Below are 18,659 nucleotides of genomic sequence, written 5' to 3'. Positions count from 1 at the left end.
GTTTCAAATATCTCACCTGGTCTTTTTCCATCTTTAACTGTTCAATTTTGATGATCCTGTGCCCACTGGAGCCTCAGGTTCCTGTTCTGGGCTGACAGGATCCCATCTGCCTTAAGTTTCGATGTGCATTCTGAGATAATTTTCTGCTCAAGGCGATTGTATAGATTCTGTATTTGACTTACAGTACTGTAGCAGTTCAAACAAGTCTGGCCATTCTCCTCCTATCCTCCTCTCATAAACGAGGTGTTTCCAGCCACAGAACTTTCACTCTCTGGATGGGTTTTTTATATATATAATTATATATATAATTATATATATAGTACTGTGCAAAAGTCTTAGGCATCCTATTTTTTTAGTACAAACTTTGTTATAGATTTTTATTTTATGACTACTACATTATTGATTCAGTACAAAAACATTTTAGAATTCCTAACATTAGTTTTCCAGCACAAAATTAAATGTTACAGAAAAATGTTTGTATGTCAGTAAAGAAAGCAGCATATTACATAAGAGACCACTTTTTTGGGACAAAAAATCATAATGAAGGCTGCTGAGTTTTGCTGCAAAAATAAGAAGCAAGTGCGACAGTCAAAGTCTCTAGAAGAACTGTGGCTGATTCTGCAAGATGCTCAGTAACACTTACAGCTCATTTACTTATAAAACTGCACACACTGTACCTGAGACGACTTTTTTTTTTTAAAAGCGAAGGATCGTCACACCAAATATTGACTTTGTTTCATTTATTACTGTTTACTGCTCTTTATAGTATTTTTTAATGTAGAAATATTTAATTTCATTATTTTTCAAGGCATCTTTGCTCTACAGCATTTCTTTGCATGTGCCTAAGACTTTTGCACAGTACTGTGTGTGTGTATATATATATGTACAGTTATATATACATATACATACAGTTTGTGAAATACTCAGACTAACCCATCTGGCACCAATAACCAGGCCACAGATAAAGTCACTGAGATCACGTTTTTTTTTTTTTTTTCAAATTCTGATGTTTTGATATGAACATAAACTGAAGCTCTTGACCTGCATCTGCAAGATTATGTGCATTACGCCACTGCCACATAATTGGATAATTGAATGGATGTGCAGGTTTACAGATAAAATGTAAATTGGTCTCATGGCCTCCATTAAACATTTTTCCATCAATGGTATAATGGTTTTAATGAGTTGAGTCCATTCATTCTACAATTACAGATCATTAGCATTTAATCTACTTGCAATAAATTACTGATTAGGTTACCATTAAATATTACCAGACTCTTGTAGATTCCCAGTAGAAAGCATCAAACACAAGCACATAGGAAAAATGAAAAGGAGTTTAAACCATTAAAACTCAGTGGAAATGAACATAAACTTCTAATAGTTATTTGTTTTAAGGATATTATGATGATTATGATTATGATTATTATAATTTTTCCGTAATTTCTCACTGAGTCATACTGGTACCATATAAAGACTCTTGCCTTGTTTCCCCCGCTCCAACAGGGTATAAACATTCAGGTTTTTCCCAAGGAACAAAACTTTCACATGATTATTTTGGGTAAGGCAACCAGTGACCCCAGATTGCTTTCTTCCTTTTGGAGGTGTGGTTTCCAGATGGTCAAGAGCACGCAGACTCCAGCCTACACACACCAGTGCAGCTGAACTTTTAAGTGCTGTCGTTCTCAGACTCTCCAGCTCTCAGCCTTGCCAAATATGATTCATTTCAACAACAAGTCTTTTCCAACTAAATCTACACACCTCGAAGGAACGCTGAGTGTTGGATTTGCTTGTTATTAAGAAATGTCACCCACTGGAAAAGCATAAGAGGATGCAGCTGTTTTTCCAGAGAAGTGTATCAGAAGATCCTAAGGAGATCATCCAGGAGAAGCTGTCACGGAGCTGAGAGAGCATGTAGGCTATCATTTTTAGAAAGAATCAAGACTTTTTCCAATGCATTATTGCTGTCCTGCTCGGGATGTCTATCATGTTTGGGAAAGCAAGGACGTGCAACATTGTTCCTGAACACGAACCTGCAGAGTGCAGTATAGTAGTTCTGGGAGCAATAGGCTCAGGCAAATCAGGTACGACATTCATGACTATAGTCTGAATTTATTTCTGAAACCGTATATGTAGTAATATAAGCTTTTAGGAAAATAAGTTTACTTTTCTGATATATAAATTTTTTTTATATAGCTATGAGTATGAGTATGACTATTTTATTTTATGAGTTTTATTATCATAATGTAAATGCAGTGGCAGATTCATGAATCTTTTACATTTTTACTCTTCATTTTATAAACTTATTGAGTCCAGCAAATAGGCTATTACAAAGATGAGTCATGGTTGTGATAGAGTAATGAGAAATTAAAATCTTTTCCTAAAATAGGCAAAAGTGGAACTATCAGAACTCCCACTTTATATTTTATATCACATGAGTATGTTTTCTGGGACACTGGCTTTCCCATGGCCCTAGAGGAACTTTATATAAGCGGTAGCAATTTACTACTTGTAGTTACAGGATGTTTGTGTTCTTCCTCTTTGCAGCTCTCACGGTGAAGTTCCTCACGAAGCGTTTTATTAGTGAATACGACCCAAACCTCGGTGAGCTGGTTTTACTTTTACCTTAAACCCCTAAAGTAGACTAAACATCTCCAGACTTTTCTCTTTTTGTTCTTTGATCATTTATGACTTCAAGTCCAGAGATTAATCAGGCTTTTGAATCGAGAACAATTGGTGCAGTGTAATGCAGAGAATTTGGGATGAAGAAAAATATCCAATACTTCAAAGCTCATATGTAAACCTTTCAAAACGAGGTAATAAACCCAAGTTCCAATATATCATTCTGTCATCTTGCCTAAACCACAGCCTGTTAAATCGTCAGTCATATGGTAACCAGATGGACAGCTGAGACTAAATCCTCTCTTTGATTCTGAAAGGAAATCTCTGAGCCATTATATAACTTATGTAGGGAAAATGCCACATAAAGCAAGTGCACATGGTTTAATAAGTATAATGAGAGATGTCTTGTAGAAATGTCTTGGCTGAAAAAAAACTTTTTACATTATGTTTTTAGAGGACACTTATTCATCAGAGGAAATAGTGGACCAGCAACCTGTTCTGGTCAAAGTAATGGACACGGCAGACCAGGTAATGATTTACAGCATGTTATTTATTCAAGTTTATTAAAATTGTTGCTTAAGGATACACATATATTCTTAGAACGAGAGGGATCAGAGTGAGTTTTAGATCTAATAAGTTTGATACTGATTAAAAATTATGCATAATACAGGTTTTTAGACTTCCAATATAATCATTATGATAATTTTTTTGTACTTCATGTTTGTAGTATAACAGAAGCTCCAAACGACCTGATCTGTAGCCTCCTATTTGGTTTCCTTTTTTTTTCCCAGGATGGACCGGTGAACTGTGATCGCTACTTGGCCTGGGCCAGTGCATTTCTCATCGTCTACAGCATTGATAACAGACTCAGTTTCGAAGTGTGTCAACAGTATGTGGAGGCTGTGACACTGTACACTAAAGGCCTGCAGCCTGAGGCTCCCATCATTTTAGTGGGCAACAAAGTGGACATGGAGAGATACAGGTTTATCTCAACTCACTGTTCAAAATCTCTAAGCTGCAGTTTTTTTTTGTCTTGTTTTTTTTTACATGCTAAAAGAGTCAGTTTAACAGTAGTTAAAAAATGGTCACGCCTGCTTTATATTTGCCTTGCTTTCTGTAGACAGCATGAAAAATATTCAAGAAGCTTAAAACCTTCTGTTTGCATGTTTGTCATTAAAAGGTTGAAGCTTAAGTTTAGACAAAACACTTGAATCACTTCTACCATAAAATTTAAATTCTAAATAATCTAAATAAATTGTCTAAATGAATATTCTGGTAAAAGCTGAAGTATAGCTTAAAATTCTTAAATGAACTAGTATGAGAGTATGAAAATAGAATAAAATTATGCATTAAGTATGAAAGTAAAAGTACAAGAAAGATTCACAAAAGAAAAAGACATCTCGCTCAAATCACTCACTGCTTTTAGTTACTGATGGTAAATTAATGCCTGTTTTAGCAAGGAACAGTGGAAAAATGAGGCTAACTAACAACAGCTTTATTCCTGATCTCTCAAATAGCTGCTAATGCTAATAGCTAACTGTCACAGTACAACCTGCCTTAATAAATGTAAAGTGTATGTAGTAACAGATGGATTACTGTGATATGTCTTAGGTCTCATCTGTTAACGTTTAGCTTTGTTAGGAAATCTAACCATGGATCAACTCATTGTCGCTGTCTGATTTTAAAATGTCTCCTTATGACATTACAAATATATAAAGTGATGTGTACAGGTGATGTGGTGTTTGAAAATGTAGGAAGTAGAGATTTCTCTTTTGAAATGTAATAAGCATAAGTATTAGAATAAATAACAAGTATTAGATGAAAGAAAAACTTTTTTTCCCCAAACTAAGTAAAAGAAAAAAAGCAAAGCTACTTAAAAAATAGGTGCAATTACTTTAACAAATTTAACAATGTTCTCTCTCTTGATAGTGAACAACTTGACTAGTTGTAAGGCAAGTGTGTGATGACTTAGACATAAAGTTTATGTGATGCTAAGCTGATAGCTATAAGTTTCCATTAGTTGTTAACCATATTAGCCTCAAAGCACCCAAAGAACCAAACTACATTTGGGGTAAGGGAAAATTGTTTAAAGTTTTTTGGGCTGCAAAGGAGCAATAAGACATATATATACTTTTTAAAAAACAATATAGCATGAGGAAACAATATTTAGAAATGGATTTGACCAATTAGGAAACAGTCAGTGGTAGCTGAGTGTTTTTAAGTTTTGTACACGTGACTGTCAGAAAGCTGGATTGGATAAAAGTGTCTGCCAAATGAAAAAAACTTATTGGCAGTCTTTGCTTTCTTTCCTCAAAAGCAAATGGCCTGTGTGGTATTCAAATCAAAATGGGCATCTGACAGCTGGGGTTTATTACAGTAAATGTGCACCGCTAATTATTTATACAAGAAGATAAGCGGTCATTTGTGCAAGACTTTTAAGGAAAGCTTCATTTTATGGAGCGTAGTGTGAAAGCAAATGTTTAATTTTTCAATTTGTGTGTGGTTGATATTCCATCAAGGGCTTTCTATAGACGCCAAGGTTAGAGATATATCTGTGTGTGTGTGAGTGTGTGTGTGTGTGTTCATATGTGAGTTGAAGAATCAATTAATCTTAAAAGAATAGTTTGGCAAAAATCAGATTCACGCAATGTTCCCCTTTTAACAAATGTAGACATGTTTGATCTGTCGTGTGCTTCTTTAGTCTTACACTGGAACTACACGATTAAAGAGATGGTAGTGAAAAGTAATGGAAATCTGTTTCACCTCAAATAGTTCCCATAGATACCAGACCACACACTTGAATCAAAACACTTCCAGATCCTAAGTTGCAACGTGCCAACGTGGACACTGCAGAACCCCTGAATCGCATCTCATTATTTCGACTTAATAACTCATTGTCTCACGATATTACATCATTATTTCAATGTAATATCTCATTATTTCTGAGTAATGTTTTATTTCAACTGTTGTTGTATAAAATGTTGTAATTTTGAGTAGTTAATATCTCAGCATTTCAATATAATAGCTCCTTATTTCAAGACTTAAATCATGATAGCATGAAGCCGAAACAATGAAACAACAACAGAGGCCTTTTTTTTTTTTCTTTTTACAGCTTGTGGTTCAGGGCATTCATAAGAACACTGTATTAAAAAAAAGATCTTGGAAGCTGGAATCACTATTTTCTGCAGTGCAGTCTGGTATTATTCCACCCCCTTGGCCCGGTCTCTCAGAGTTTGAAGCAGAATTGTAAAGTTATTTAAAGAATTTAAATTTGTTGATACCTACTATCCTGTCAATTGCAGTAAATAGATGAAAATCTGGGTATGTAATTAAGGAAAAGATTTTGGGTGAGATAGATTTCCATTATTTGTTAGCTAACCTAACAGCTTAAGTGCAGATCTAAAAAAAATGTTGGACACCAAACATATCTTGGATTGGGTTGACCACATTTGTGGAAAATTTGGTAAATTTCAAATTCTGCTAAATGGATCCTGTAAATCACAGGTTCACAGCCCTGGTCCTGGAGTACCCCATTACTATTTCCTTGCTCCCAACACATGTGATCCAATTACTCAGCTAATTACCAGCCCCTCTTGAGTTGAAGTGGTTGTGTTAGAGCAGGGAGCTCATTAAATGTGCAGGACAGGGGGTACTCCAGGACCAGGGCTGGGAGCCTGTACTGTAAAGGAATGGTTTATGAAAGTATGCGGGAACAGATTGTGATGTAAATGAGGTCCTCATTATTATAAGTTCTTTGTCCTGGCATTAGAGATTTTTGGATAAATGATATTTTTAATGATTTACTCTCATTAGCTGTGGAACTGATTTTGGGCTCTGCCTCTCTCTGTATCTCAGACAAGTGAACAAGGCGGATGGTGCAGCCCTGGCTGCTCGTTTCGGCTGCCTGTTTTTTGAGGTGTCTGCTTGCCTGGACTTTGTGTCTGTGCAAAACGTCTTCTATGAAGCAGTCCGGGAGGTTAGACGTGAGGCAGAGAGGAGTCTTTCGCTTCGGCCTCTTTACATCAGTGAAGACAAAGCACCAATCAGCCTCTCCTCTGCCTCGCTTCTGTCACCCTGCTATAAGGAGCTGCCCACTCCGGCCACAGCCAAGCTAGTGACTGTGAAGTCCTCGAGGGCCCAGAGCAAGCGCAGAGCACCCACACTCACCCTCCTCAAAGGCTTCAAGATCTTTTGACTCAACACTGCCCCCTTATGGTGCTGGAAGATACAGTCAGACTCAAGGATGCTTGTTAGACATTGGCCTGCTGATGACGGGCCATGAGGAAAACTTGGGAGCGCATAACTTTTTGGTCACGTGTGGAGTGAGACTATGAAAACTCTCACTCAAACTACATTAGTGTCACTTCTAAAAAAAATGTTCACGACTGGTTTGTTTAGCTGTTTCCTGTATATGCAAAGTAGTTTGATTGCATTAGCTTAGTAAAAGTGCGTTATTCAGCACATTAGGGATAATTAATGTTAAATCACTGTTAGTACTTTGGACTGAGGAAGAAATTACCTATGTTAAATGCAATATTTTATATCACAGATATAACCAATGATAAAATCCATGTGCCTGAAATAATAAAATCCAAAAGCAGGATATTGTATGCATCAGGTCAGATTTAATAATTAGATCGTTATGTTCCACTTACCCCAAATATAGTCAATTACCTAAGACATGTTTGGTGTGTAATGTTTGCTTCTTTAGTTTACACTGGACTTGCAAGGGTCATGTACCTAGCAAGTAATGATAGTCTATCTCCCCCGAAATGTTTTCCATAATACATACCCAAATGCTCTTGTACTTACTTTTAAATTACATTGTTAAGCTACAGATACCCCCCTCCCCCCGCCCAAACACACACACACACACACACACACACGCACACAAACACACACACACACAGATTTCTTTTTTTTTTTTTTGTAAAATAGCAGGGATAATCTATATTTACACTTTTCTGTGTTCAGAGTGGAACTATATTATCATCAGCATAATGTCCAGCTTTCCAGTATAATTTTGACTTCTCAGTTTAAAAGGAATCAAAGAAGTATGCTGTGAGACAAGACAACCAAGCTGCCAGTGTGTTAGCTAAGTAAAACTGAGAAGGACTGATCCCAGTTCAATCCTGAGCTTGGGTTCCTCTCTGTGTGGAGTTTCATATGTCCTCCCCATGTCTGTGTGGGTTTCCTCTGATATGAGGCAGTAGGTGAAGTGGTGACTCTAAATTGCCTCTAAGTGTGAGTCTGTGTGTGCATGGTGCCCTATGGTGGACCGGTGTCCCATCCAGGGTGTATTCACGCCTCACGCCCAGGGTTCCCAGCACAGACTCTAGATCCACCACGACCATGACCTGACCTGACAGTTACTGAAGATGAATAAATGAATGAAAGTATGAATAAATGAATGAAAAGTTGGCTGTTGCATAATATTACAGTGTTAAGGCATATGGTGTAATTTTCTTCATTTATGTAGATTGTTGTAAGACATTATTGAAGAACTGGATGTGTGTTAAGATAGGTATTCCCAATGTGTGAGTATATATTTATGGAAAATAATTACATTTAGCTCTGAATGCCCCAAATTTAAAAAAAAAAAAAAACACTCTGAACAGATCTTGGATGATCGCCTACATCAAGTTTTTAATGTAACTTTTGGTAACCATCTAATGCCTAGAGAAGCTGCATTTTATTTGCACACAAGGTGTATAAACATATTTTCCTCATTACAACCTGAAGATCAACAATCCCCTTATGGCAGATGGATCAGATGCAAGAACACCTCTGTATATGTGAGTTAATTAAATATGACTCAAACTTGTTTTTATTGCTTTTTCTGAACTTTTCTTATTCTGTACATTGAAAAGCGACATTGCACTGTCTAAATTTATATTATAGAAGGTCAGGATATGGCATATTTTATTTTTGAGTTTGTTCCCACATGTCACAGATCATAATGCCACCATGACCTCAAAAGCCACTTGTCTTATCTTGTATCTAAATGGTTTTGATGATTTAGACATCAGTCAGATATAACAATTCATTATAATATTCATTATGTATTATATTCAGTGTAATACTGGCTATTGGTTCTGTCACCACTCTATCATAAATCATACCTAGAGTATAGAGCAATGAAATATGTCATTAAAAAAGCCATCAAAATAAATATTCCAGAGCATATTGTGTAAATACACTTGAAGGCAAAAACAGGATAAATTTAAATATATAGCCAGATCTGTGCAGTAATATAAAACATCAGTTAATTTTTCAGTCACTGTGAGTTCCAGTAATTAAAAATGATTTATAGATAAGCAACATTTTTAATGTTGGTATTTTGGTACTCACATGTATTTACAAGATGGCAGGAAGATGTATCCCAAAATTAAATCTAATTTCATCTGTTTTTTCACATCATAACAAATAATTCACACTATCTATCATTAATGGTTAGTATAATTTTTGGACATATTTGCATTACGTTATTGTTAATGTCAGTCTCAGTGCTGGAATATTCCTGCACAGCATAGTTCAGTGCTTTCCCTGGTGCATTTCACCAGATTTAACTTGTTTAACCGACTCATCCCAAGCCCTGTTCTTTGTCTTTATCCACCATTATCTTAATCAGCCTTTTAGCACTTTAGCAGCCATGTCAGCATTTTGCCTTTACATATTTTGAATTTGGAGCTGGTCAAATGGTGGATCAGGGGACTTGTAAAAAAACAACCCTAAATATCTTCAGCATAATCCCACATTCTCAAAACCAAGTTTTAAAAAAATGACCTTTGGAGATATGTCTATATGTAGATCAACTGGACACAGACACTATAATTAAAGACACCTAACATATGTCTGTTCTAACAGCACATGACAAATTGCCTCTTATACCACAGAAATTTGCCAATTATTACAATTTTTAATTTATAAATGAACAACACATACTTTTTATCCATTTATAGTGATGTATAATGTCCATGACACAAGTAACTGGTGAACACTGAGGTGAACTCCATGACACAAGTAAAAAAAACAAGCAAACAAACAACAAACACAGCTTGTCATGTTAACAAGGTAGATGGAAAAAAAATCCAAAAAAAAAAAAAAGACTTTGCCATGGTGGAAAAATTAATGACTGCTTCAAAGTGCTGACACTGGAGACTCCTTCCATGAATGTCTCGTTATAGAGAGGTTTGAGAGAACTATTGTATGTTTTTTTCTTTGTTAAATAAGAAAATGCATTTTAATCTGTTTATTATTAGTCTTAGATTGTGTGAAGCGTCCACCATACAAGTTCCTGTGAATAAGCTGGAAAACTATAGAAACGATAACGTATTAAAATGAGTGCATTAATACGAACCTAAGAAAACTGCTTTTATAAAAAATTAAACAACACCTTCTGCCCAATCAGATTTGAGTAGAGAACAATAGGGACTCTCTGTCTTGGTCTCATTGTCTGTCTTTGGCTTAACTCAACAACTCCATCCATGTTTTTAAAGGCTTAATCTACAAAGCAACATTAACCAAATGCAATTGGGGGTTTGGGATTGGTTTATTATGTTAGAGCAGAGAAAGTCCTAAACTGTGCAGTTCTCTTAACCAGCCTTTTAAACTTTTACGTTTTAATTTTTCTAACAATTCAAGGTAAAAAAATGGGAATTTGTTTTGAGATTTGCTTTGTCTCTCAGTTCCACATCAAATATCCTCCTCGCCCCCCTCTTGAGAATCAGAGTAGAGTTTGGAGACATTTCCGTCCTTCCAAATGACCATAATGTCACCAGGCTTCAGCGCCTCGGTCTCACTAGCTCCCTCCAGTGGTTCTTTGCTCTCTAGTTGTCCATCTTGTGTTTGGCCAGTGTAGTAGTCTTTGTCCCCCTTGACCTCAGTGATGACTTGAAGCTCCTCCATTTCCACTTTCACTGTGGCAGGAGATGCAGCAGTGGTGGCCTTGTACTTGGCTATTTCTCGCCGATGTCTGCAAAAAATCCTATTATTTACCCATTCTGTGCAGACATACAATAGATTCTTTTTCACTTAACCTGCTAACCTTTAGCATGTAATCAAGGCATTCAATTCTCAATGCAGTAAATTCATTGTGCTTTCATGTGTGTTAATACTGACTTGTTACCCATCAGTCCAATGACGCAGAAAACACACCCCAAAAGCAGAGCCACAAGAGACAAGCCCAACATGGCAAATTTCCAGGGCGTCGCTGTATAAAGAAAACAACTTGTTAGTGTACTAAACATTAACTACCATCCTAAAGCTAATTAAATACTGCTGGATGAAAGCTAATAACTTATGGTCATCCCTACTAGTAACTTATGGTCATTAGGTTTCATTCATTACTAGCCATGTCAGCAGTATTTAAGTAATATATAAGGCAAAGAAGCCTTACACAGTTCTCCACTTACTCCAGATGCAGTTGAGCAACATGACGACAGACAGATGTTTGCTTTTTATACACTGGATATAACTAATAAGTAATGAAAATGTGACTACAGAATATGTAGATATCTGCCTCACACTGCATCCATTTCAAAAGATTTGGCATTTAGGACTGATTGAATCATCTAAAAAAATGTAAGGACATTGTAAGGGTACTGGGGACACCAATTTGGACAACCCAAAATGCAATTTTTTTCTTATTCCAGTGCTAGACAATAAAAAGAAAAGCTACTTAAATTTGCAACAGAGACACATCATAGGCAAAGAGGTTTCATAACACGCTCTCCAAGCCGTACCAATCAGAGTTGAAAATGCGACAGAAAACTGGAAGTATGGTAATGGATAATTTAGCTCCACTTTGCTTTAAACTTACGTTTGGAAATACGGATGTTCCCTGCAATTTTTAATTCTTTTACTGAGCTTACTTAGCTTAATGATGTAATTCAAAAAAAAAAATTGAAATGAAAATGAAATGAAATTGAAAACATGAAAATTTGGCTGTGGAATTACAGAAAAGATTTTGGGTGAGGTAAACTTCCCTTTCCTGTCAGCATTAGCCTCATAGGTCCAGTGTAACAATAAAAAAGTAAATTTCAGACTTTTGGCTTTTCAATTAGATTTGAGGTAAGAGGAATATTGGGTCATTTTTTTCACTGCTCAAGTATGTGTAAAAGTATTTTATAGGTTATAGGTGGTGAAGTTTTATGAGCAGGGTGAACCGAGAGACAAAAGTTCAGATGCCACAATTTATAACTGCTTTATGATGCCAGTTTTATTTTAATGAATGGTATTTCATGATCTTTATCTTTGGGTTACAGGTCAGAACTCAGCCTGATACGACTGTTTAATCATATACCTTTAATATATCAGTGATAAAATTCTGTTTAGCTTTTACCAGATACTGCATAAGTATTTTCTAAGTCTGTGTGTTCTTAGGATTAAACAGTACTTTTGACTTTATTTTAAAAAATATTTTACCATGTCCAAAGGACAAAAGTGGCAGTCCCAAGGTCAAGCTGTAATGAGTGTCATGACAGTAAACAAGCAAGGCGATCATGTCTGGTGACTATGTCTATGGAATGCCTTTTATACAGTAACTCAGCAGTGTCAATCCCAGGTCCTGGAGGGCAATGACTCTGCACGGTTTAGTATTTTAATGCTTTACCACATCCTCATTGGCCTCTCAAGGGCTTGCTAATTAGTACAATGTGAATCAGTTATTTTAAATGAGCAAAATCGCTCAGCTGTGTAGTGCTGCAGCTGCACCTTTTCTAAATCATGCTTATTTATGTACATGTATATGTATGTGACCAGTTATATCTTTCATAAGAAATGATAGAAGTAGCAGATGCATACTCACCATCTTCAGTGCGGTAGTACCACCTGAGATACTCTCTCTGTTCCTCTGTCATGATGTTCTCAGTGGCTGGAAACTCATCTGTTTCACTCTGTCTTCTGGATCCTGTTTGGACAAATCACAAAGGTCTCTTCTTCTCTCATCCATCAAATGACTGTATGCTATATATCAATATAATAGGTTCAGGTTAGCGTCCAATCATTTCATTTTAAAGCATCCAATCATGTTAATAAAATAAATATCAAAACCATGCCAATTTGTCATCTGTGGTGACCTTCTCATGCAACACAATGTAGTTAATGTTGTAGTTAACACTGGGTTAACAGTGTTAACAGTGTTGAACTTGAGGATGAGTACCCCTGGCCTTACTTCAATAAAATATATGAATATGCTAAAATATGCAAAGACTTGTATGAAATGAGGTTTCTCCTTTGCCTCCCTAGAAGACATGAACTCCATCTCATTTGAAAAAGCATGTTGAGGTGTTACCTGACTATATTTATCAACGTTAGCCTGTTTTCTTTGCTAATGACAGTTTAGACTAGCATCGATTCCATAAACTAATATAAAAGTCAGATTCTAGCTAATGGTAAATATTGTTTATTCACATGATATTTTACTTCTTATTAATTCATTAGCAAACTACTGTATGTAGCGTTAGTCTTGCAGTCTTCACCAGCAAACTTACAGAGATTGAATGAAGTTTTCAGGCAAAATGGCATAGTTGTTTAATCATCTTCTATCAGTATTAATAAGGGTTACTATTCAAATGAAAACATGACATTAGCTTAATTTCATCAGTTAAAAATATACTTTTTATTTTGTGATATCTGAGTACATTAAACAGTACTCAAGACAAGCAATTTTTTTTTTCATTTTCACTTGTGTACATTGTTGGCTGGATACTTCCACTTTTAACTGAGTAAGATTTTGACACATTATCTCCGTGCATTCACTTAACTATAATTTCTCATTACTTTATATTGAACATGAGAATATTATATATTCATACTGTATTACGTATACTACTATTGGTCAGAAAGTGTTGATTATTTATTTATATAACCGCATGGCCAGCTGCTGCAGTGCCAGCTGCAATGTTTACATGAATGCACTTGTTCTAATATGTTATTGTATGGTGTTGTACGAACTTGTGTGGTAGATGCACCACATTAATAAAATAATTGTTATTGTTGGCAAATTGTTGTTGGGTGATATTTGATATTTCTTGTATTGATATTTCTTATATTGATATACTAATTTTGATTTCATTGAGTCCCTTATTAACAGTGCATGATTACTATATTTACACAAAATATTATCTCGTCACATTGGCCTACCAATATGTCACAGTTTCATATCTGGGACTCACTCAGCTTCTCCTCCTGACAGATGTCTCCTTGATCTAGAGACCTCCACCTGGTGCTTTTCCCCGTGGTGGTCAGAGCCAGGCTTCCCCTGTGCACACCTAGCTCCAGGTTGTTACTCATGCTGATGAGCCTGTTGTTCATACACTGCCACTGCAGTTCATCTTCACCATCACAGTCGAGAGTCTGGACTGGGTCACTGTGGAAGGCAGACAGGCACCGTTGTGTGTGTACATTCATGAGGAACGTCTGCTCTATCCAGATCCATTGCTGGAGCTCCGAGTCCACACTGCATCTCTTTAACTGAACTCCAGCATCTCCGAAGGAGTCCTCAAGGCACAGGCTTTCCACTTTGTTGTGGATCATGAAGCTGCTTGTTCCTGCATGAGACAGGTATATGATAAATATGAATCTGTTAACATTTTAGATGAGGAAAAAATATTTTATGCCATTTTCTAGGTTGATACAGCAGTAATTGAGGTAATATTTTTTGTAAAAAACCCCTATACACATATAAAACACATGTTAAAGATTTTAATATAAAGAGTAGTAAACAATGAAAAACTAAACCAAATCCATATTTGTCATGGCCAACTTTTGCCTTTAAAACTGCATCATGTCTCCTATTCCCCCCCTCGCACCTAGCGCTGCATGCCGTTCCAGTGTTTGTTTATGTTGTCACATGTGTTTTGTTTTGGTTCAAGTCTTGTTTCCACCCATGTCTTGTCCTTGGTTGTCTCCCTAATGTGTTTTGATTACTGTCACCTGTTTTGAGTTTCCCCCTTAATTAGTTTGTGTATTTATAACTCTCACGGTTCTTTGTTCGTCACAAAGTATACACTCGGGTTCATTTAATACCAGTCTATGCCAAGCTGTTGATTGGTTATTGTCTTTCTGGTTCTGCTGTCATTCCAGTGTCCTCATTTTGCTCTTGCCTAGACTTGTGATTGTTCATTTTGCTCTTGTCTCACAGTGATTGCTCATTGCCTGGCCCTTGCCTGAATCTTACTCTGCCTTTGGATTATGTTTCTGTTTTGTTGGCTACATTTAAATAAAACCATTGAGCACCTGCAGTTGTGTCCACAACTGAATGCTGGCACATCAGTTCTCCTAGCTACCGTGTTGTATAGTTTAGAAAATTGTCTGGGAGGTTTTTCCATGCATCTTGAAAAATCTGTTAAAATCCTTCTGTAGACTTTGTCTTTTACACATACACTATATTACCAAAAGTATTCGGTCACCCATCCAAATGATCAGAATCAGGTGTCCTAATCACTTGGCCTGGCCACAGGTGTATAAAATCAAGCACTTAGGCATGCAGACTGTTTTTACAAACATTTGTGAAAGAATGGGCCGCTCTCAGGAGCTCAGTGAATTCCAGCGTGGAACTGTCATAGGATGCCACCTGTGCAACAAATCCAGTCGTGAAATTTCCTCGCTCCTAAATATTCCACAGTCAACTGTCAGCTTTATCATAACAAAATGGAAGAGTTTGGGAACAACAGCAACTCAGCCACGAAGTGGTAGGCCACGTAAACTGACGGAGAGGGGTCAGCGGATGCTGAAGCGCATAGTGCAAAGAGGTCATCGACTTTCTTCACAGTCAATTGCTACAGAGCTCCAAACTTCATGTGACCTTCAGATTAGCCCAAGTACAGTACGCAGAGAGCTTCATGGAATGGGTTTCCATGGCCGAGCAGCTGCATCCAAGCCACACATCACCAAGTGCAATGCAAAGCGTCGGATGCAGTGGTGTAAAGCACACCGCCACTGGACTCTAGAGCAGTGGAGACGCGTTCTCTGGAGTGATGAATCACGCTTTTCCATCTGGCAATCTGATGGACGAGTCTGGGTTTGGAGGTTGCCAGGAGAACGGTACATTTCGGACTGCATTGTGCCGAGTGTGAAATTTGGTGGAGGAGGAATTATGGTGTGGGGTTGTTTTTCAGGAGTTGGGCTTGGCCCCTTAGTTCCAGTGAAAGGAACTTTGAATGCTTCAGGATACCAAAACATTTTGGACAATTCCATGCTCCCAACCTTGTGGGAACAGTTTGGAGCGGGCCACTTCCTCTTCCAACATGACTGTGCACCAGTGCACAAAGCAAGGTCCATAAAGACATGGATGACAGAGTCTGGTGTGGATGAACTTGACTGGCCTGCACAGAGTCCTGACCTGAACCCGATAGAACACCTTTGGGATGAATTAGAGCGGAGACTGAGAGCCAGGCCTTCTGACCAACATCAGTGTGTGACCTCACCAATGCGCTTTTGGAAGAATGGTCAAAAATTCCTATAAACACACTCCTCAACCTTGTGGACAGCCTTCCCAGAAGAGTTGAAGCTGTAATAGCTGCAAAAGGTGGACCGACATCATATTGAACCCTATGGGTTAGGAATGGGATGGCACTTAAGTTCATATGTGAATCAAGGCAGGTGACCGAATACTTTTGGTAATATAGTGTACTTCCATTTCAGCAGGTAATTCTAGACAGCCTCTGTTATAGTCTATCTGTTGTTTTTAAATAATGTTTTCCTGTAACAGTAAATTTGTTGGAATATAAACATTTGGAACATTTGGAAATCTAAAATTTGGTCTTTTTGTCCTCATAGCAATGCAGAAGACATAAAAAAACATCTAAGACAAAATTCATATAAAGAAATAGTGCATAAGACATTTCCACAGTGCTGAAAAGTATTCATTTCTTTTTCATTTTTTAGTAAGGCTTGCAAAGAAAGGTTCAGGGCATCTAGTTGAGATTAGTGGTGTGCATTGGCAGTCGGATCGCGTAGGACGCAACAAAAAAAGTGACGCTTTCGCAAACAAACAAAGCCAAAGCTCATTAGCATGAATGTGACTACTCAACCAGCTACATTTGTTAGAAAATGTTAGAGTCAGCAAAAAAAAGTACACCCAAAAATAACTGTGTGAGGGTGATTAAAGAAACAGTCCGATGTAGCTGAGGTTGAGGAACTGTCAGAGACAGAATTTACAGTGGATATATACATACAGTCTTAGAAAAAGTGGCTCTTCATGGATTCATAATAGACAAGTTTGTATACTATATATTCCAAGTCACACACATCTCATATTTTCATATAATCAAATCAAAAAAGTTCTCCTATGTAAGCTCTGCAACAAAATAATTCAGGTGCCAAACAATATTAGCTTGTCTAAATAGGATATATAGTTTACTTTACCTTGCCACATGAGGCACAGTGTCATCCACACCCACAGCATTTCCGCAAGATGATCCAGTGCAGTCTGCTAGCACTGCATGAGAAATCACAGTCTATAAAAATACAGGATGTACAATGCGGTAAATCTGCCCTGTTGTTTTTCCCACTAATTTATATTATTAAGATGCATCATCTTCAGAATGAACAGACCTACAGTGTATGTCGTTGCTGTAATCCCTCTGTAATTAGAGGACAGGAAGGCAGATTTGAGCATGTTCATGTTCAGTTTGTCAGAGCATGCCTGTTTCTGAATCATTAACTCCTGTTTTTCGCTTTACTCTTCATCTGGAAGCTGAAGCAGCACCAAAAATATCTACTAAACTAGTGACAGTTACATGGTTTAAATTGACATGGCTAGCTTTATAAGTTACAAATACGCATAGTACGAATCGATATGTTCATAAATGATAAAGGATATACAAAAATCCCTGACCACTGGTTAGCAAAGACAGCCAACATAGAACAGGCATTTTAATTAAAATGACACAGATCATAATATCATTCTATAGTCTTATCAGCCTTCACCAGACAGATATGATTGGAGACTCCTGTGAAAAATCCAGGCCCTGAAAATACAATCAATCAATCCTTAATTGATACCTCAGGCTTATCAAAAGCATGATAGAGGATGAAGAAATCACACACACACCTGGAATACGCAGCACAGGCGTCAGTCCGAACAGGAACAGAGTATACACCTGCACACACAAGGCACTGTACTCGAGGCAGGCAGCTTCCAAAGATCATATGGGAGGAGATTTAACCAATTCATTCTTCACATTTTACAGTGCAGTTTGTGTCCTTTAATGACAGGATGAGATTTCCGTTCTTTTATATTCATTTGGAGTTTTATATTAACTTGGACTTCTTGTTGAGTTGAATAGCTGACGTGGCTGACTGCTATGCAAACCTGACCCATTATAGAACTTGAATTTTAATGAAAACTCTACAAATTTGTAATCATATTTTCATACAAATTACAATATACATCCATCCATCCATCTTCCATACCGCTTATCCTACACAAGGTCTTGGGGATCCTGGCGTCTATCCCAGGGAACTCAGGGCACAAGGCAGGGGACACCCTGGACGGGGTGCCAACCCATCGCAGGGCACACAAATGGCTATATATATGTTGTAGGCATGTGCTGACAAACTGTGATGTTCAACATGTATGAGGATGCTCAAAAACATGGACAGAACTGCCACTACAGATACATCTATAAGGTAGCATTTTTAAAAATATAATAAATGCACATTAATATCAGAAATCACAATAATAGTATTTAAAATGTACATTCTCTATTTCAGCAAAAATTTTACTTTTTATCTTTATGCTGCATAAATGTCACTGTAGAAATATTTTCATATTATATGTGTAATATAAATATTAAATCTGCTCTCTTGTGTAAACAGTTACTCTACTGGCTCTTCTTATTTATAGTGTTATATATGTTTGTTCCAGTTTGTAACCTTCTCTTTTCCACAAGGCCATTGCTGGATGTTTGGTATGTGTAGGTGTTTGGATAGCCTTGTGGTTTGCCTTGTGAGCACACATAGTTTCTGACTTAGCGGTCAAAAACCCTCCACATGTGGTGTTCAGCGTTATTTATTATGGCAGGAGCTTTGAG

At 37.1% G+C, this 18,659-nt stretch overlaps 2 protein-coding genes across 7 annotated transcripts; one reads left to right on the top strand and one right to left on the bottom strand.

Moving 5' to 3' along the window:
* The first annotated feature begins 1,623 nt into the window (after positions 1 to 1,623).
* On the top strand, positions 1,624 to 8,444 carry rasl12 (RAS-like, family 12). The gene is made up of 5 exons (XM_026930815.3): positions 1,624 to 2,081; positions 2,545 to 2,601; positions 3,074 to 3,147; positions 3,411 to 3,601; positions 6,475 to 8,444. The coding sequence occupies exons 1-5, from the start codon at positions 1,976 to 1,978 to the stop codon at positions 6,812 to 6,814; spliced, it is 768 nt and encodes a 255-aa protein (XP_026786616.1). The 5' UTR covers positions 1,624 to 1,975; the 3' UTR covers positions 6,815 to 8,444.
* A 1,056-nt stretch (positions 8,445 to 9,500) lies between these two features.
* si:cabz01068815.1 (solute carrier family 51 subunit beta) lies at positions 9,501 to 17,837 on the bottom strand. 6 transcript variants are annotated; one of them, XM_053238327.1, is made up of 8 exons: positions 17,678 to 17,837; positions 17,554 to 17,594; positions 17,179 to 17,207; positions 16,990 to 17,081; positions 13,797 to 14,171; positions 12,428 to 12,529; positions 10,741 to 10,831; positions 9,501 to 10,594 (listed from the first exon to the last, which is right to left on the bottom strand). In XM_053238327.1, the coding sequence occupies exons 4-8, from the start codon at positions 17,027 to 17,029 to the stop codon at positions 10,315 to 10,317; spliced, it is 888 nt and encodes a 295-aa protein (XP_053094302.1). In that variant the 5' UTR covers positions 17,030 to 17,081; positions 17,179 to 17,207; positions 17,554 to 17,594; positions 17,678 to 17,837; the 3' UTR covers positions 9,501 to 10,314. The 6 variants fall into 6 exon arrangements, with proteins under 6 accessions (XP_053094302.1, XP_053094301.1, XP_053094303.1 ...); XM_053238326.1 differs by having other exon boundaries at positions 16,990 to 17,062; XM_053238328.1 differs by lacking the exon at positions 17,554 to 17,594.
* Between the last annotated feature and the right edge of the window lie 822 nt (positions 17,838 to 18,659).

This window comes from Pangasianodon hypophthalmus, chromosome 11 (genome assembly GCF_027358585.1).
Source record: "Pangasianodon hypophthalmus isolate fPanHyp1 chromosome 11, fPanHyp1.pri, whole genome shotgun sequence".
Taxonomy (NCBI): Eukaryota; Metazoa; Chordata; class Actinopteri; order Siluriformes; family Pangasiidae; genus Pangasianodon; species Pangasianodon hypophthalmus.
The sequence above is the reverse complement of the archived record's forward strand: the minus strand, read 5'-3'. Positions and strand labels throughout refer to the sequence as shown.

Coding starts and splice junctions, on each gene's coding strand:
- rasl12 (XM_026930815.3), top strand. CDS start 1,976: ATGTCTATCATGTTTGGGAAAGCAAGGACGTGCAACATTGTTCCTGAA. Junction 3,148..3,410: donor TAATGGACACGGCAGACCAG/GTAATGATTTAC, acceptor TTTTTTTCCCAG/GATGGACCGGTGAACTGTGA. Junction 3,602..6,474: donor GTGGACATGGAGAGATACAG/GTTTATCTCAAC, acceptor TCTGTATCTCAG/ACAAGTGAACAAGGCGGATG.
- si:cabz01068815.1 (XM_053238327.1), bottom strand. CDS start 17,029: ATGCTGTGGGTGTGGATGACACTGTGCCTCATGTGGCAAG. Junction 12,530..13,796: donor CTGTCAGGAGGAGAAGCTGA/GTGAGTCCCAGA, acceptor TTGTCCAAACAG/GATCCAGAAGACAGAGTGAA. Junction 10,832..12,427: donor GTACTACCGCACTGAAGATG/GTGAGTATGCAT, acceptor TTCTTTATACAG/CGACGCCCTGGAAATTTGCC.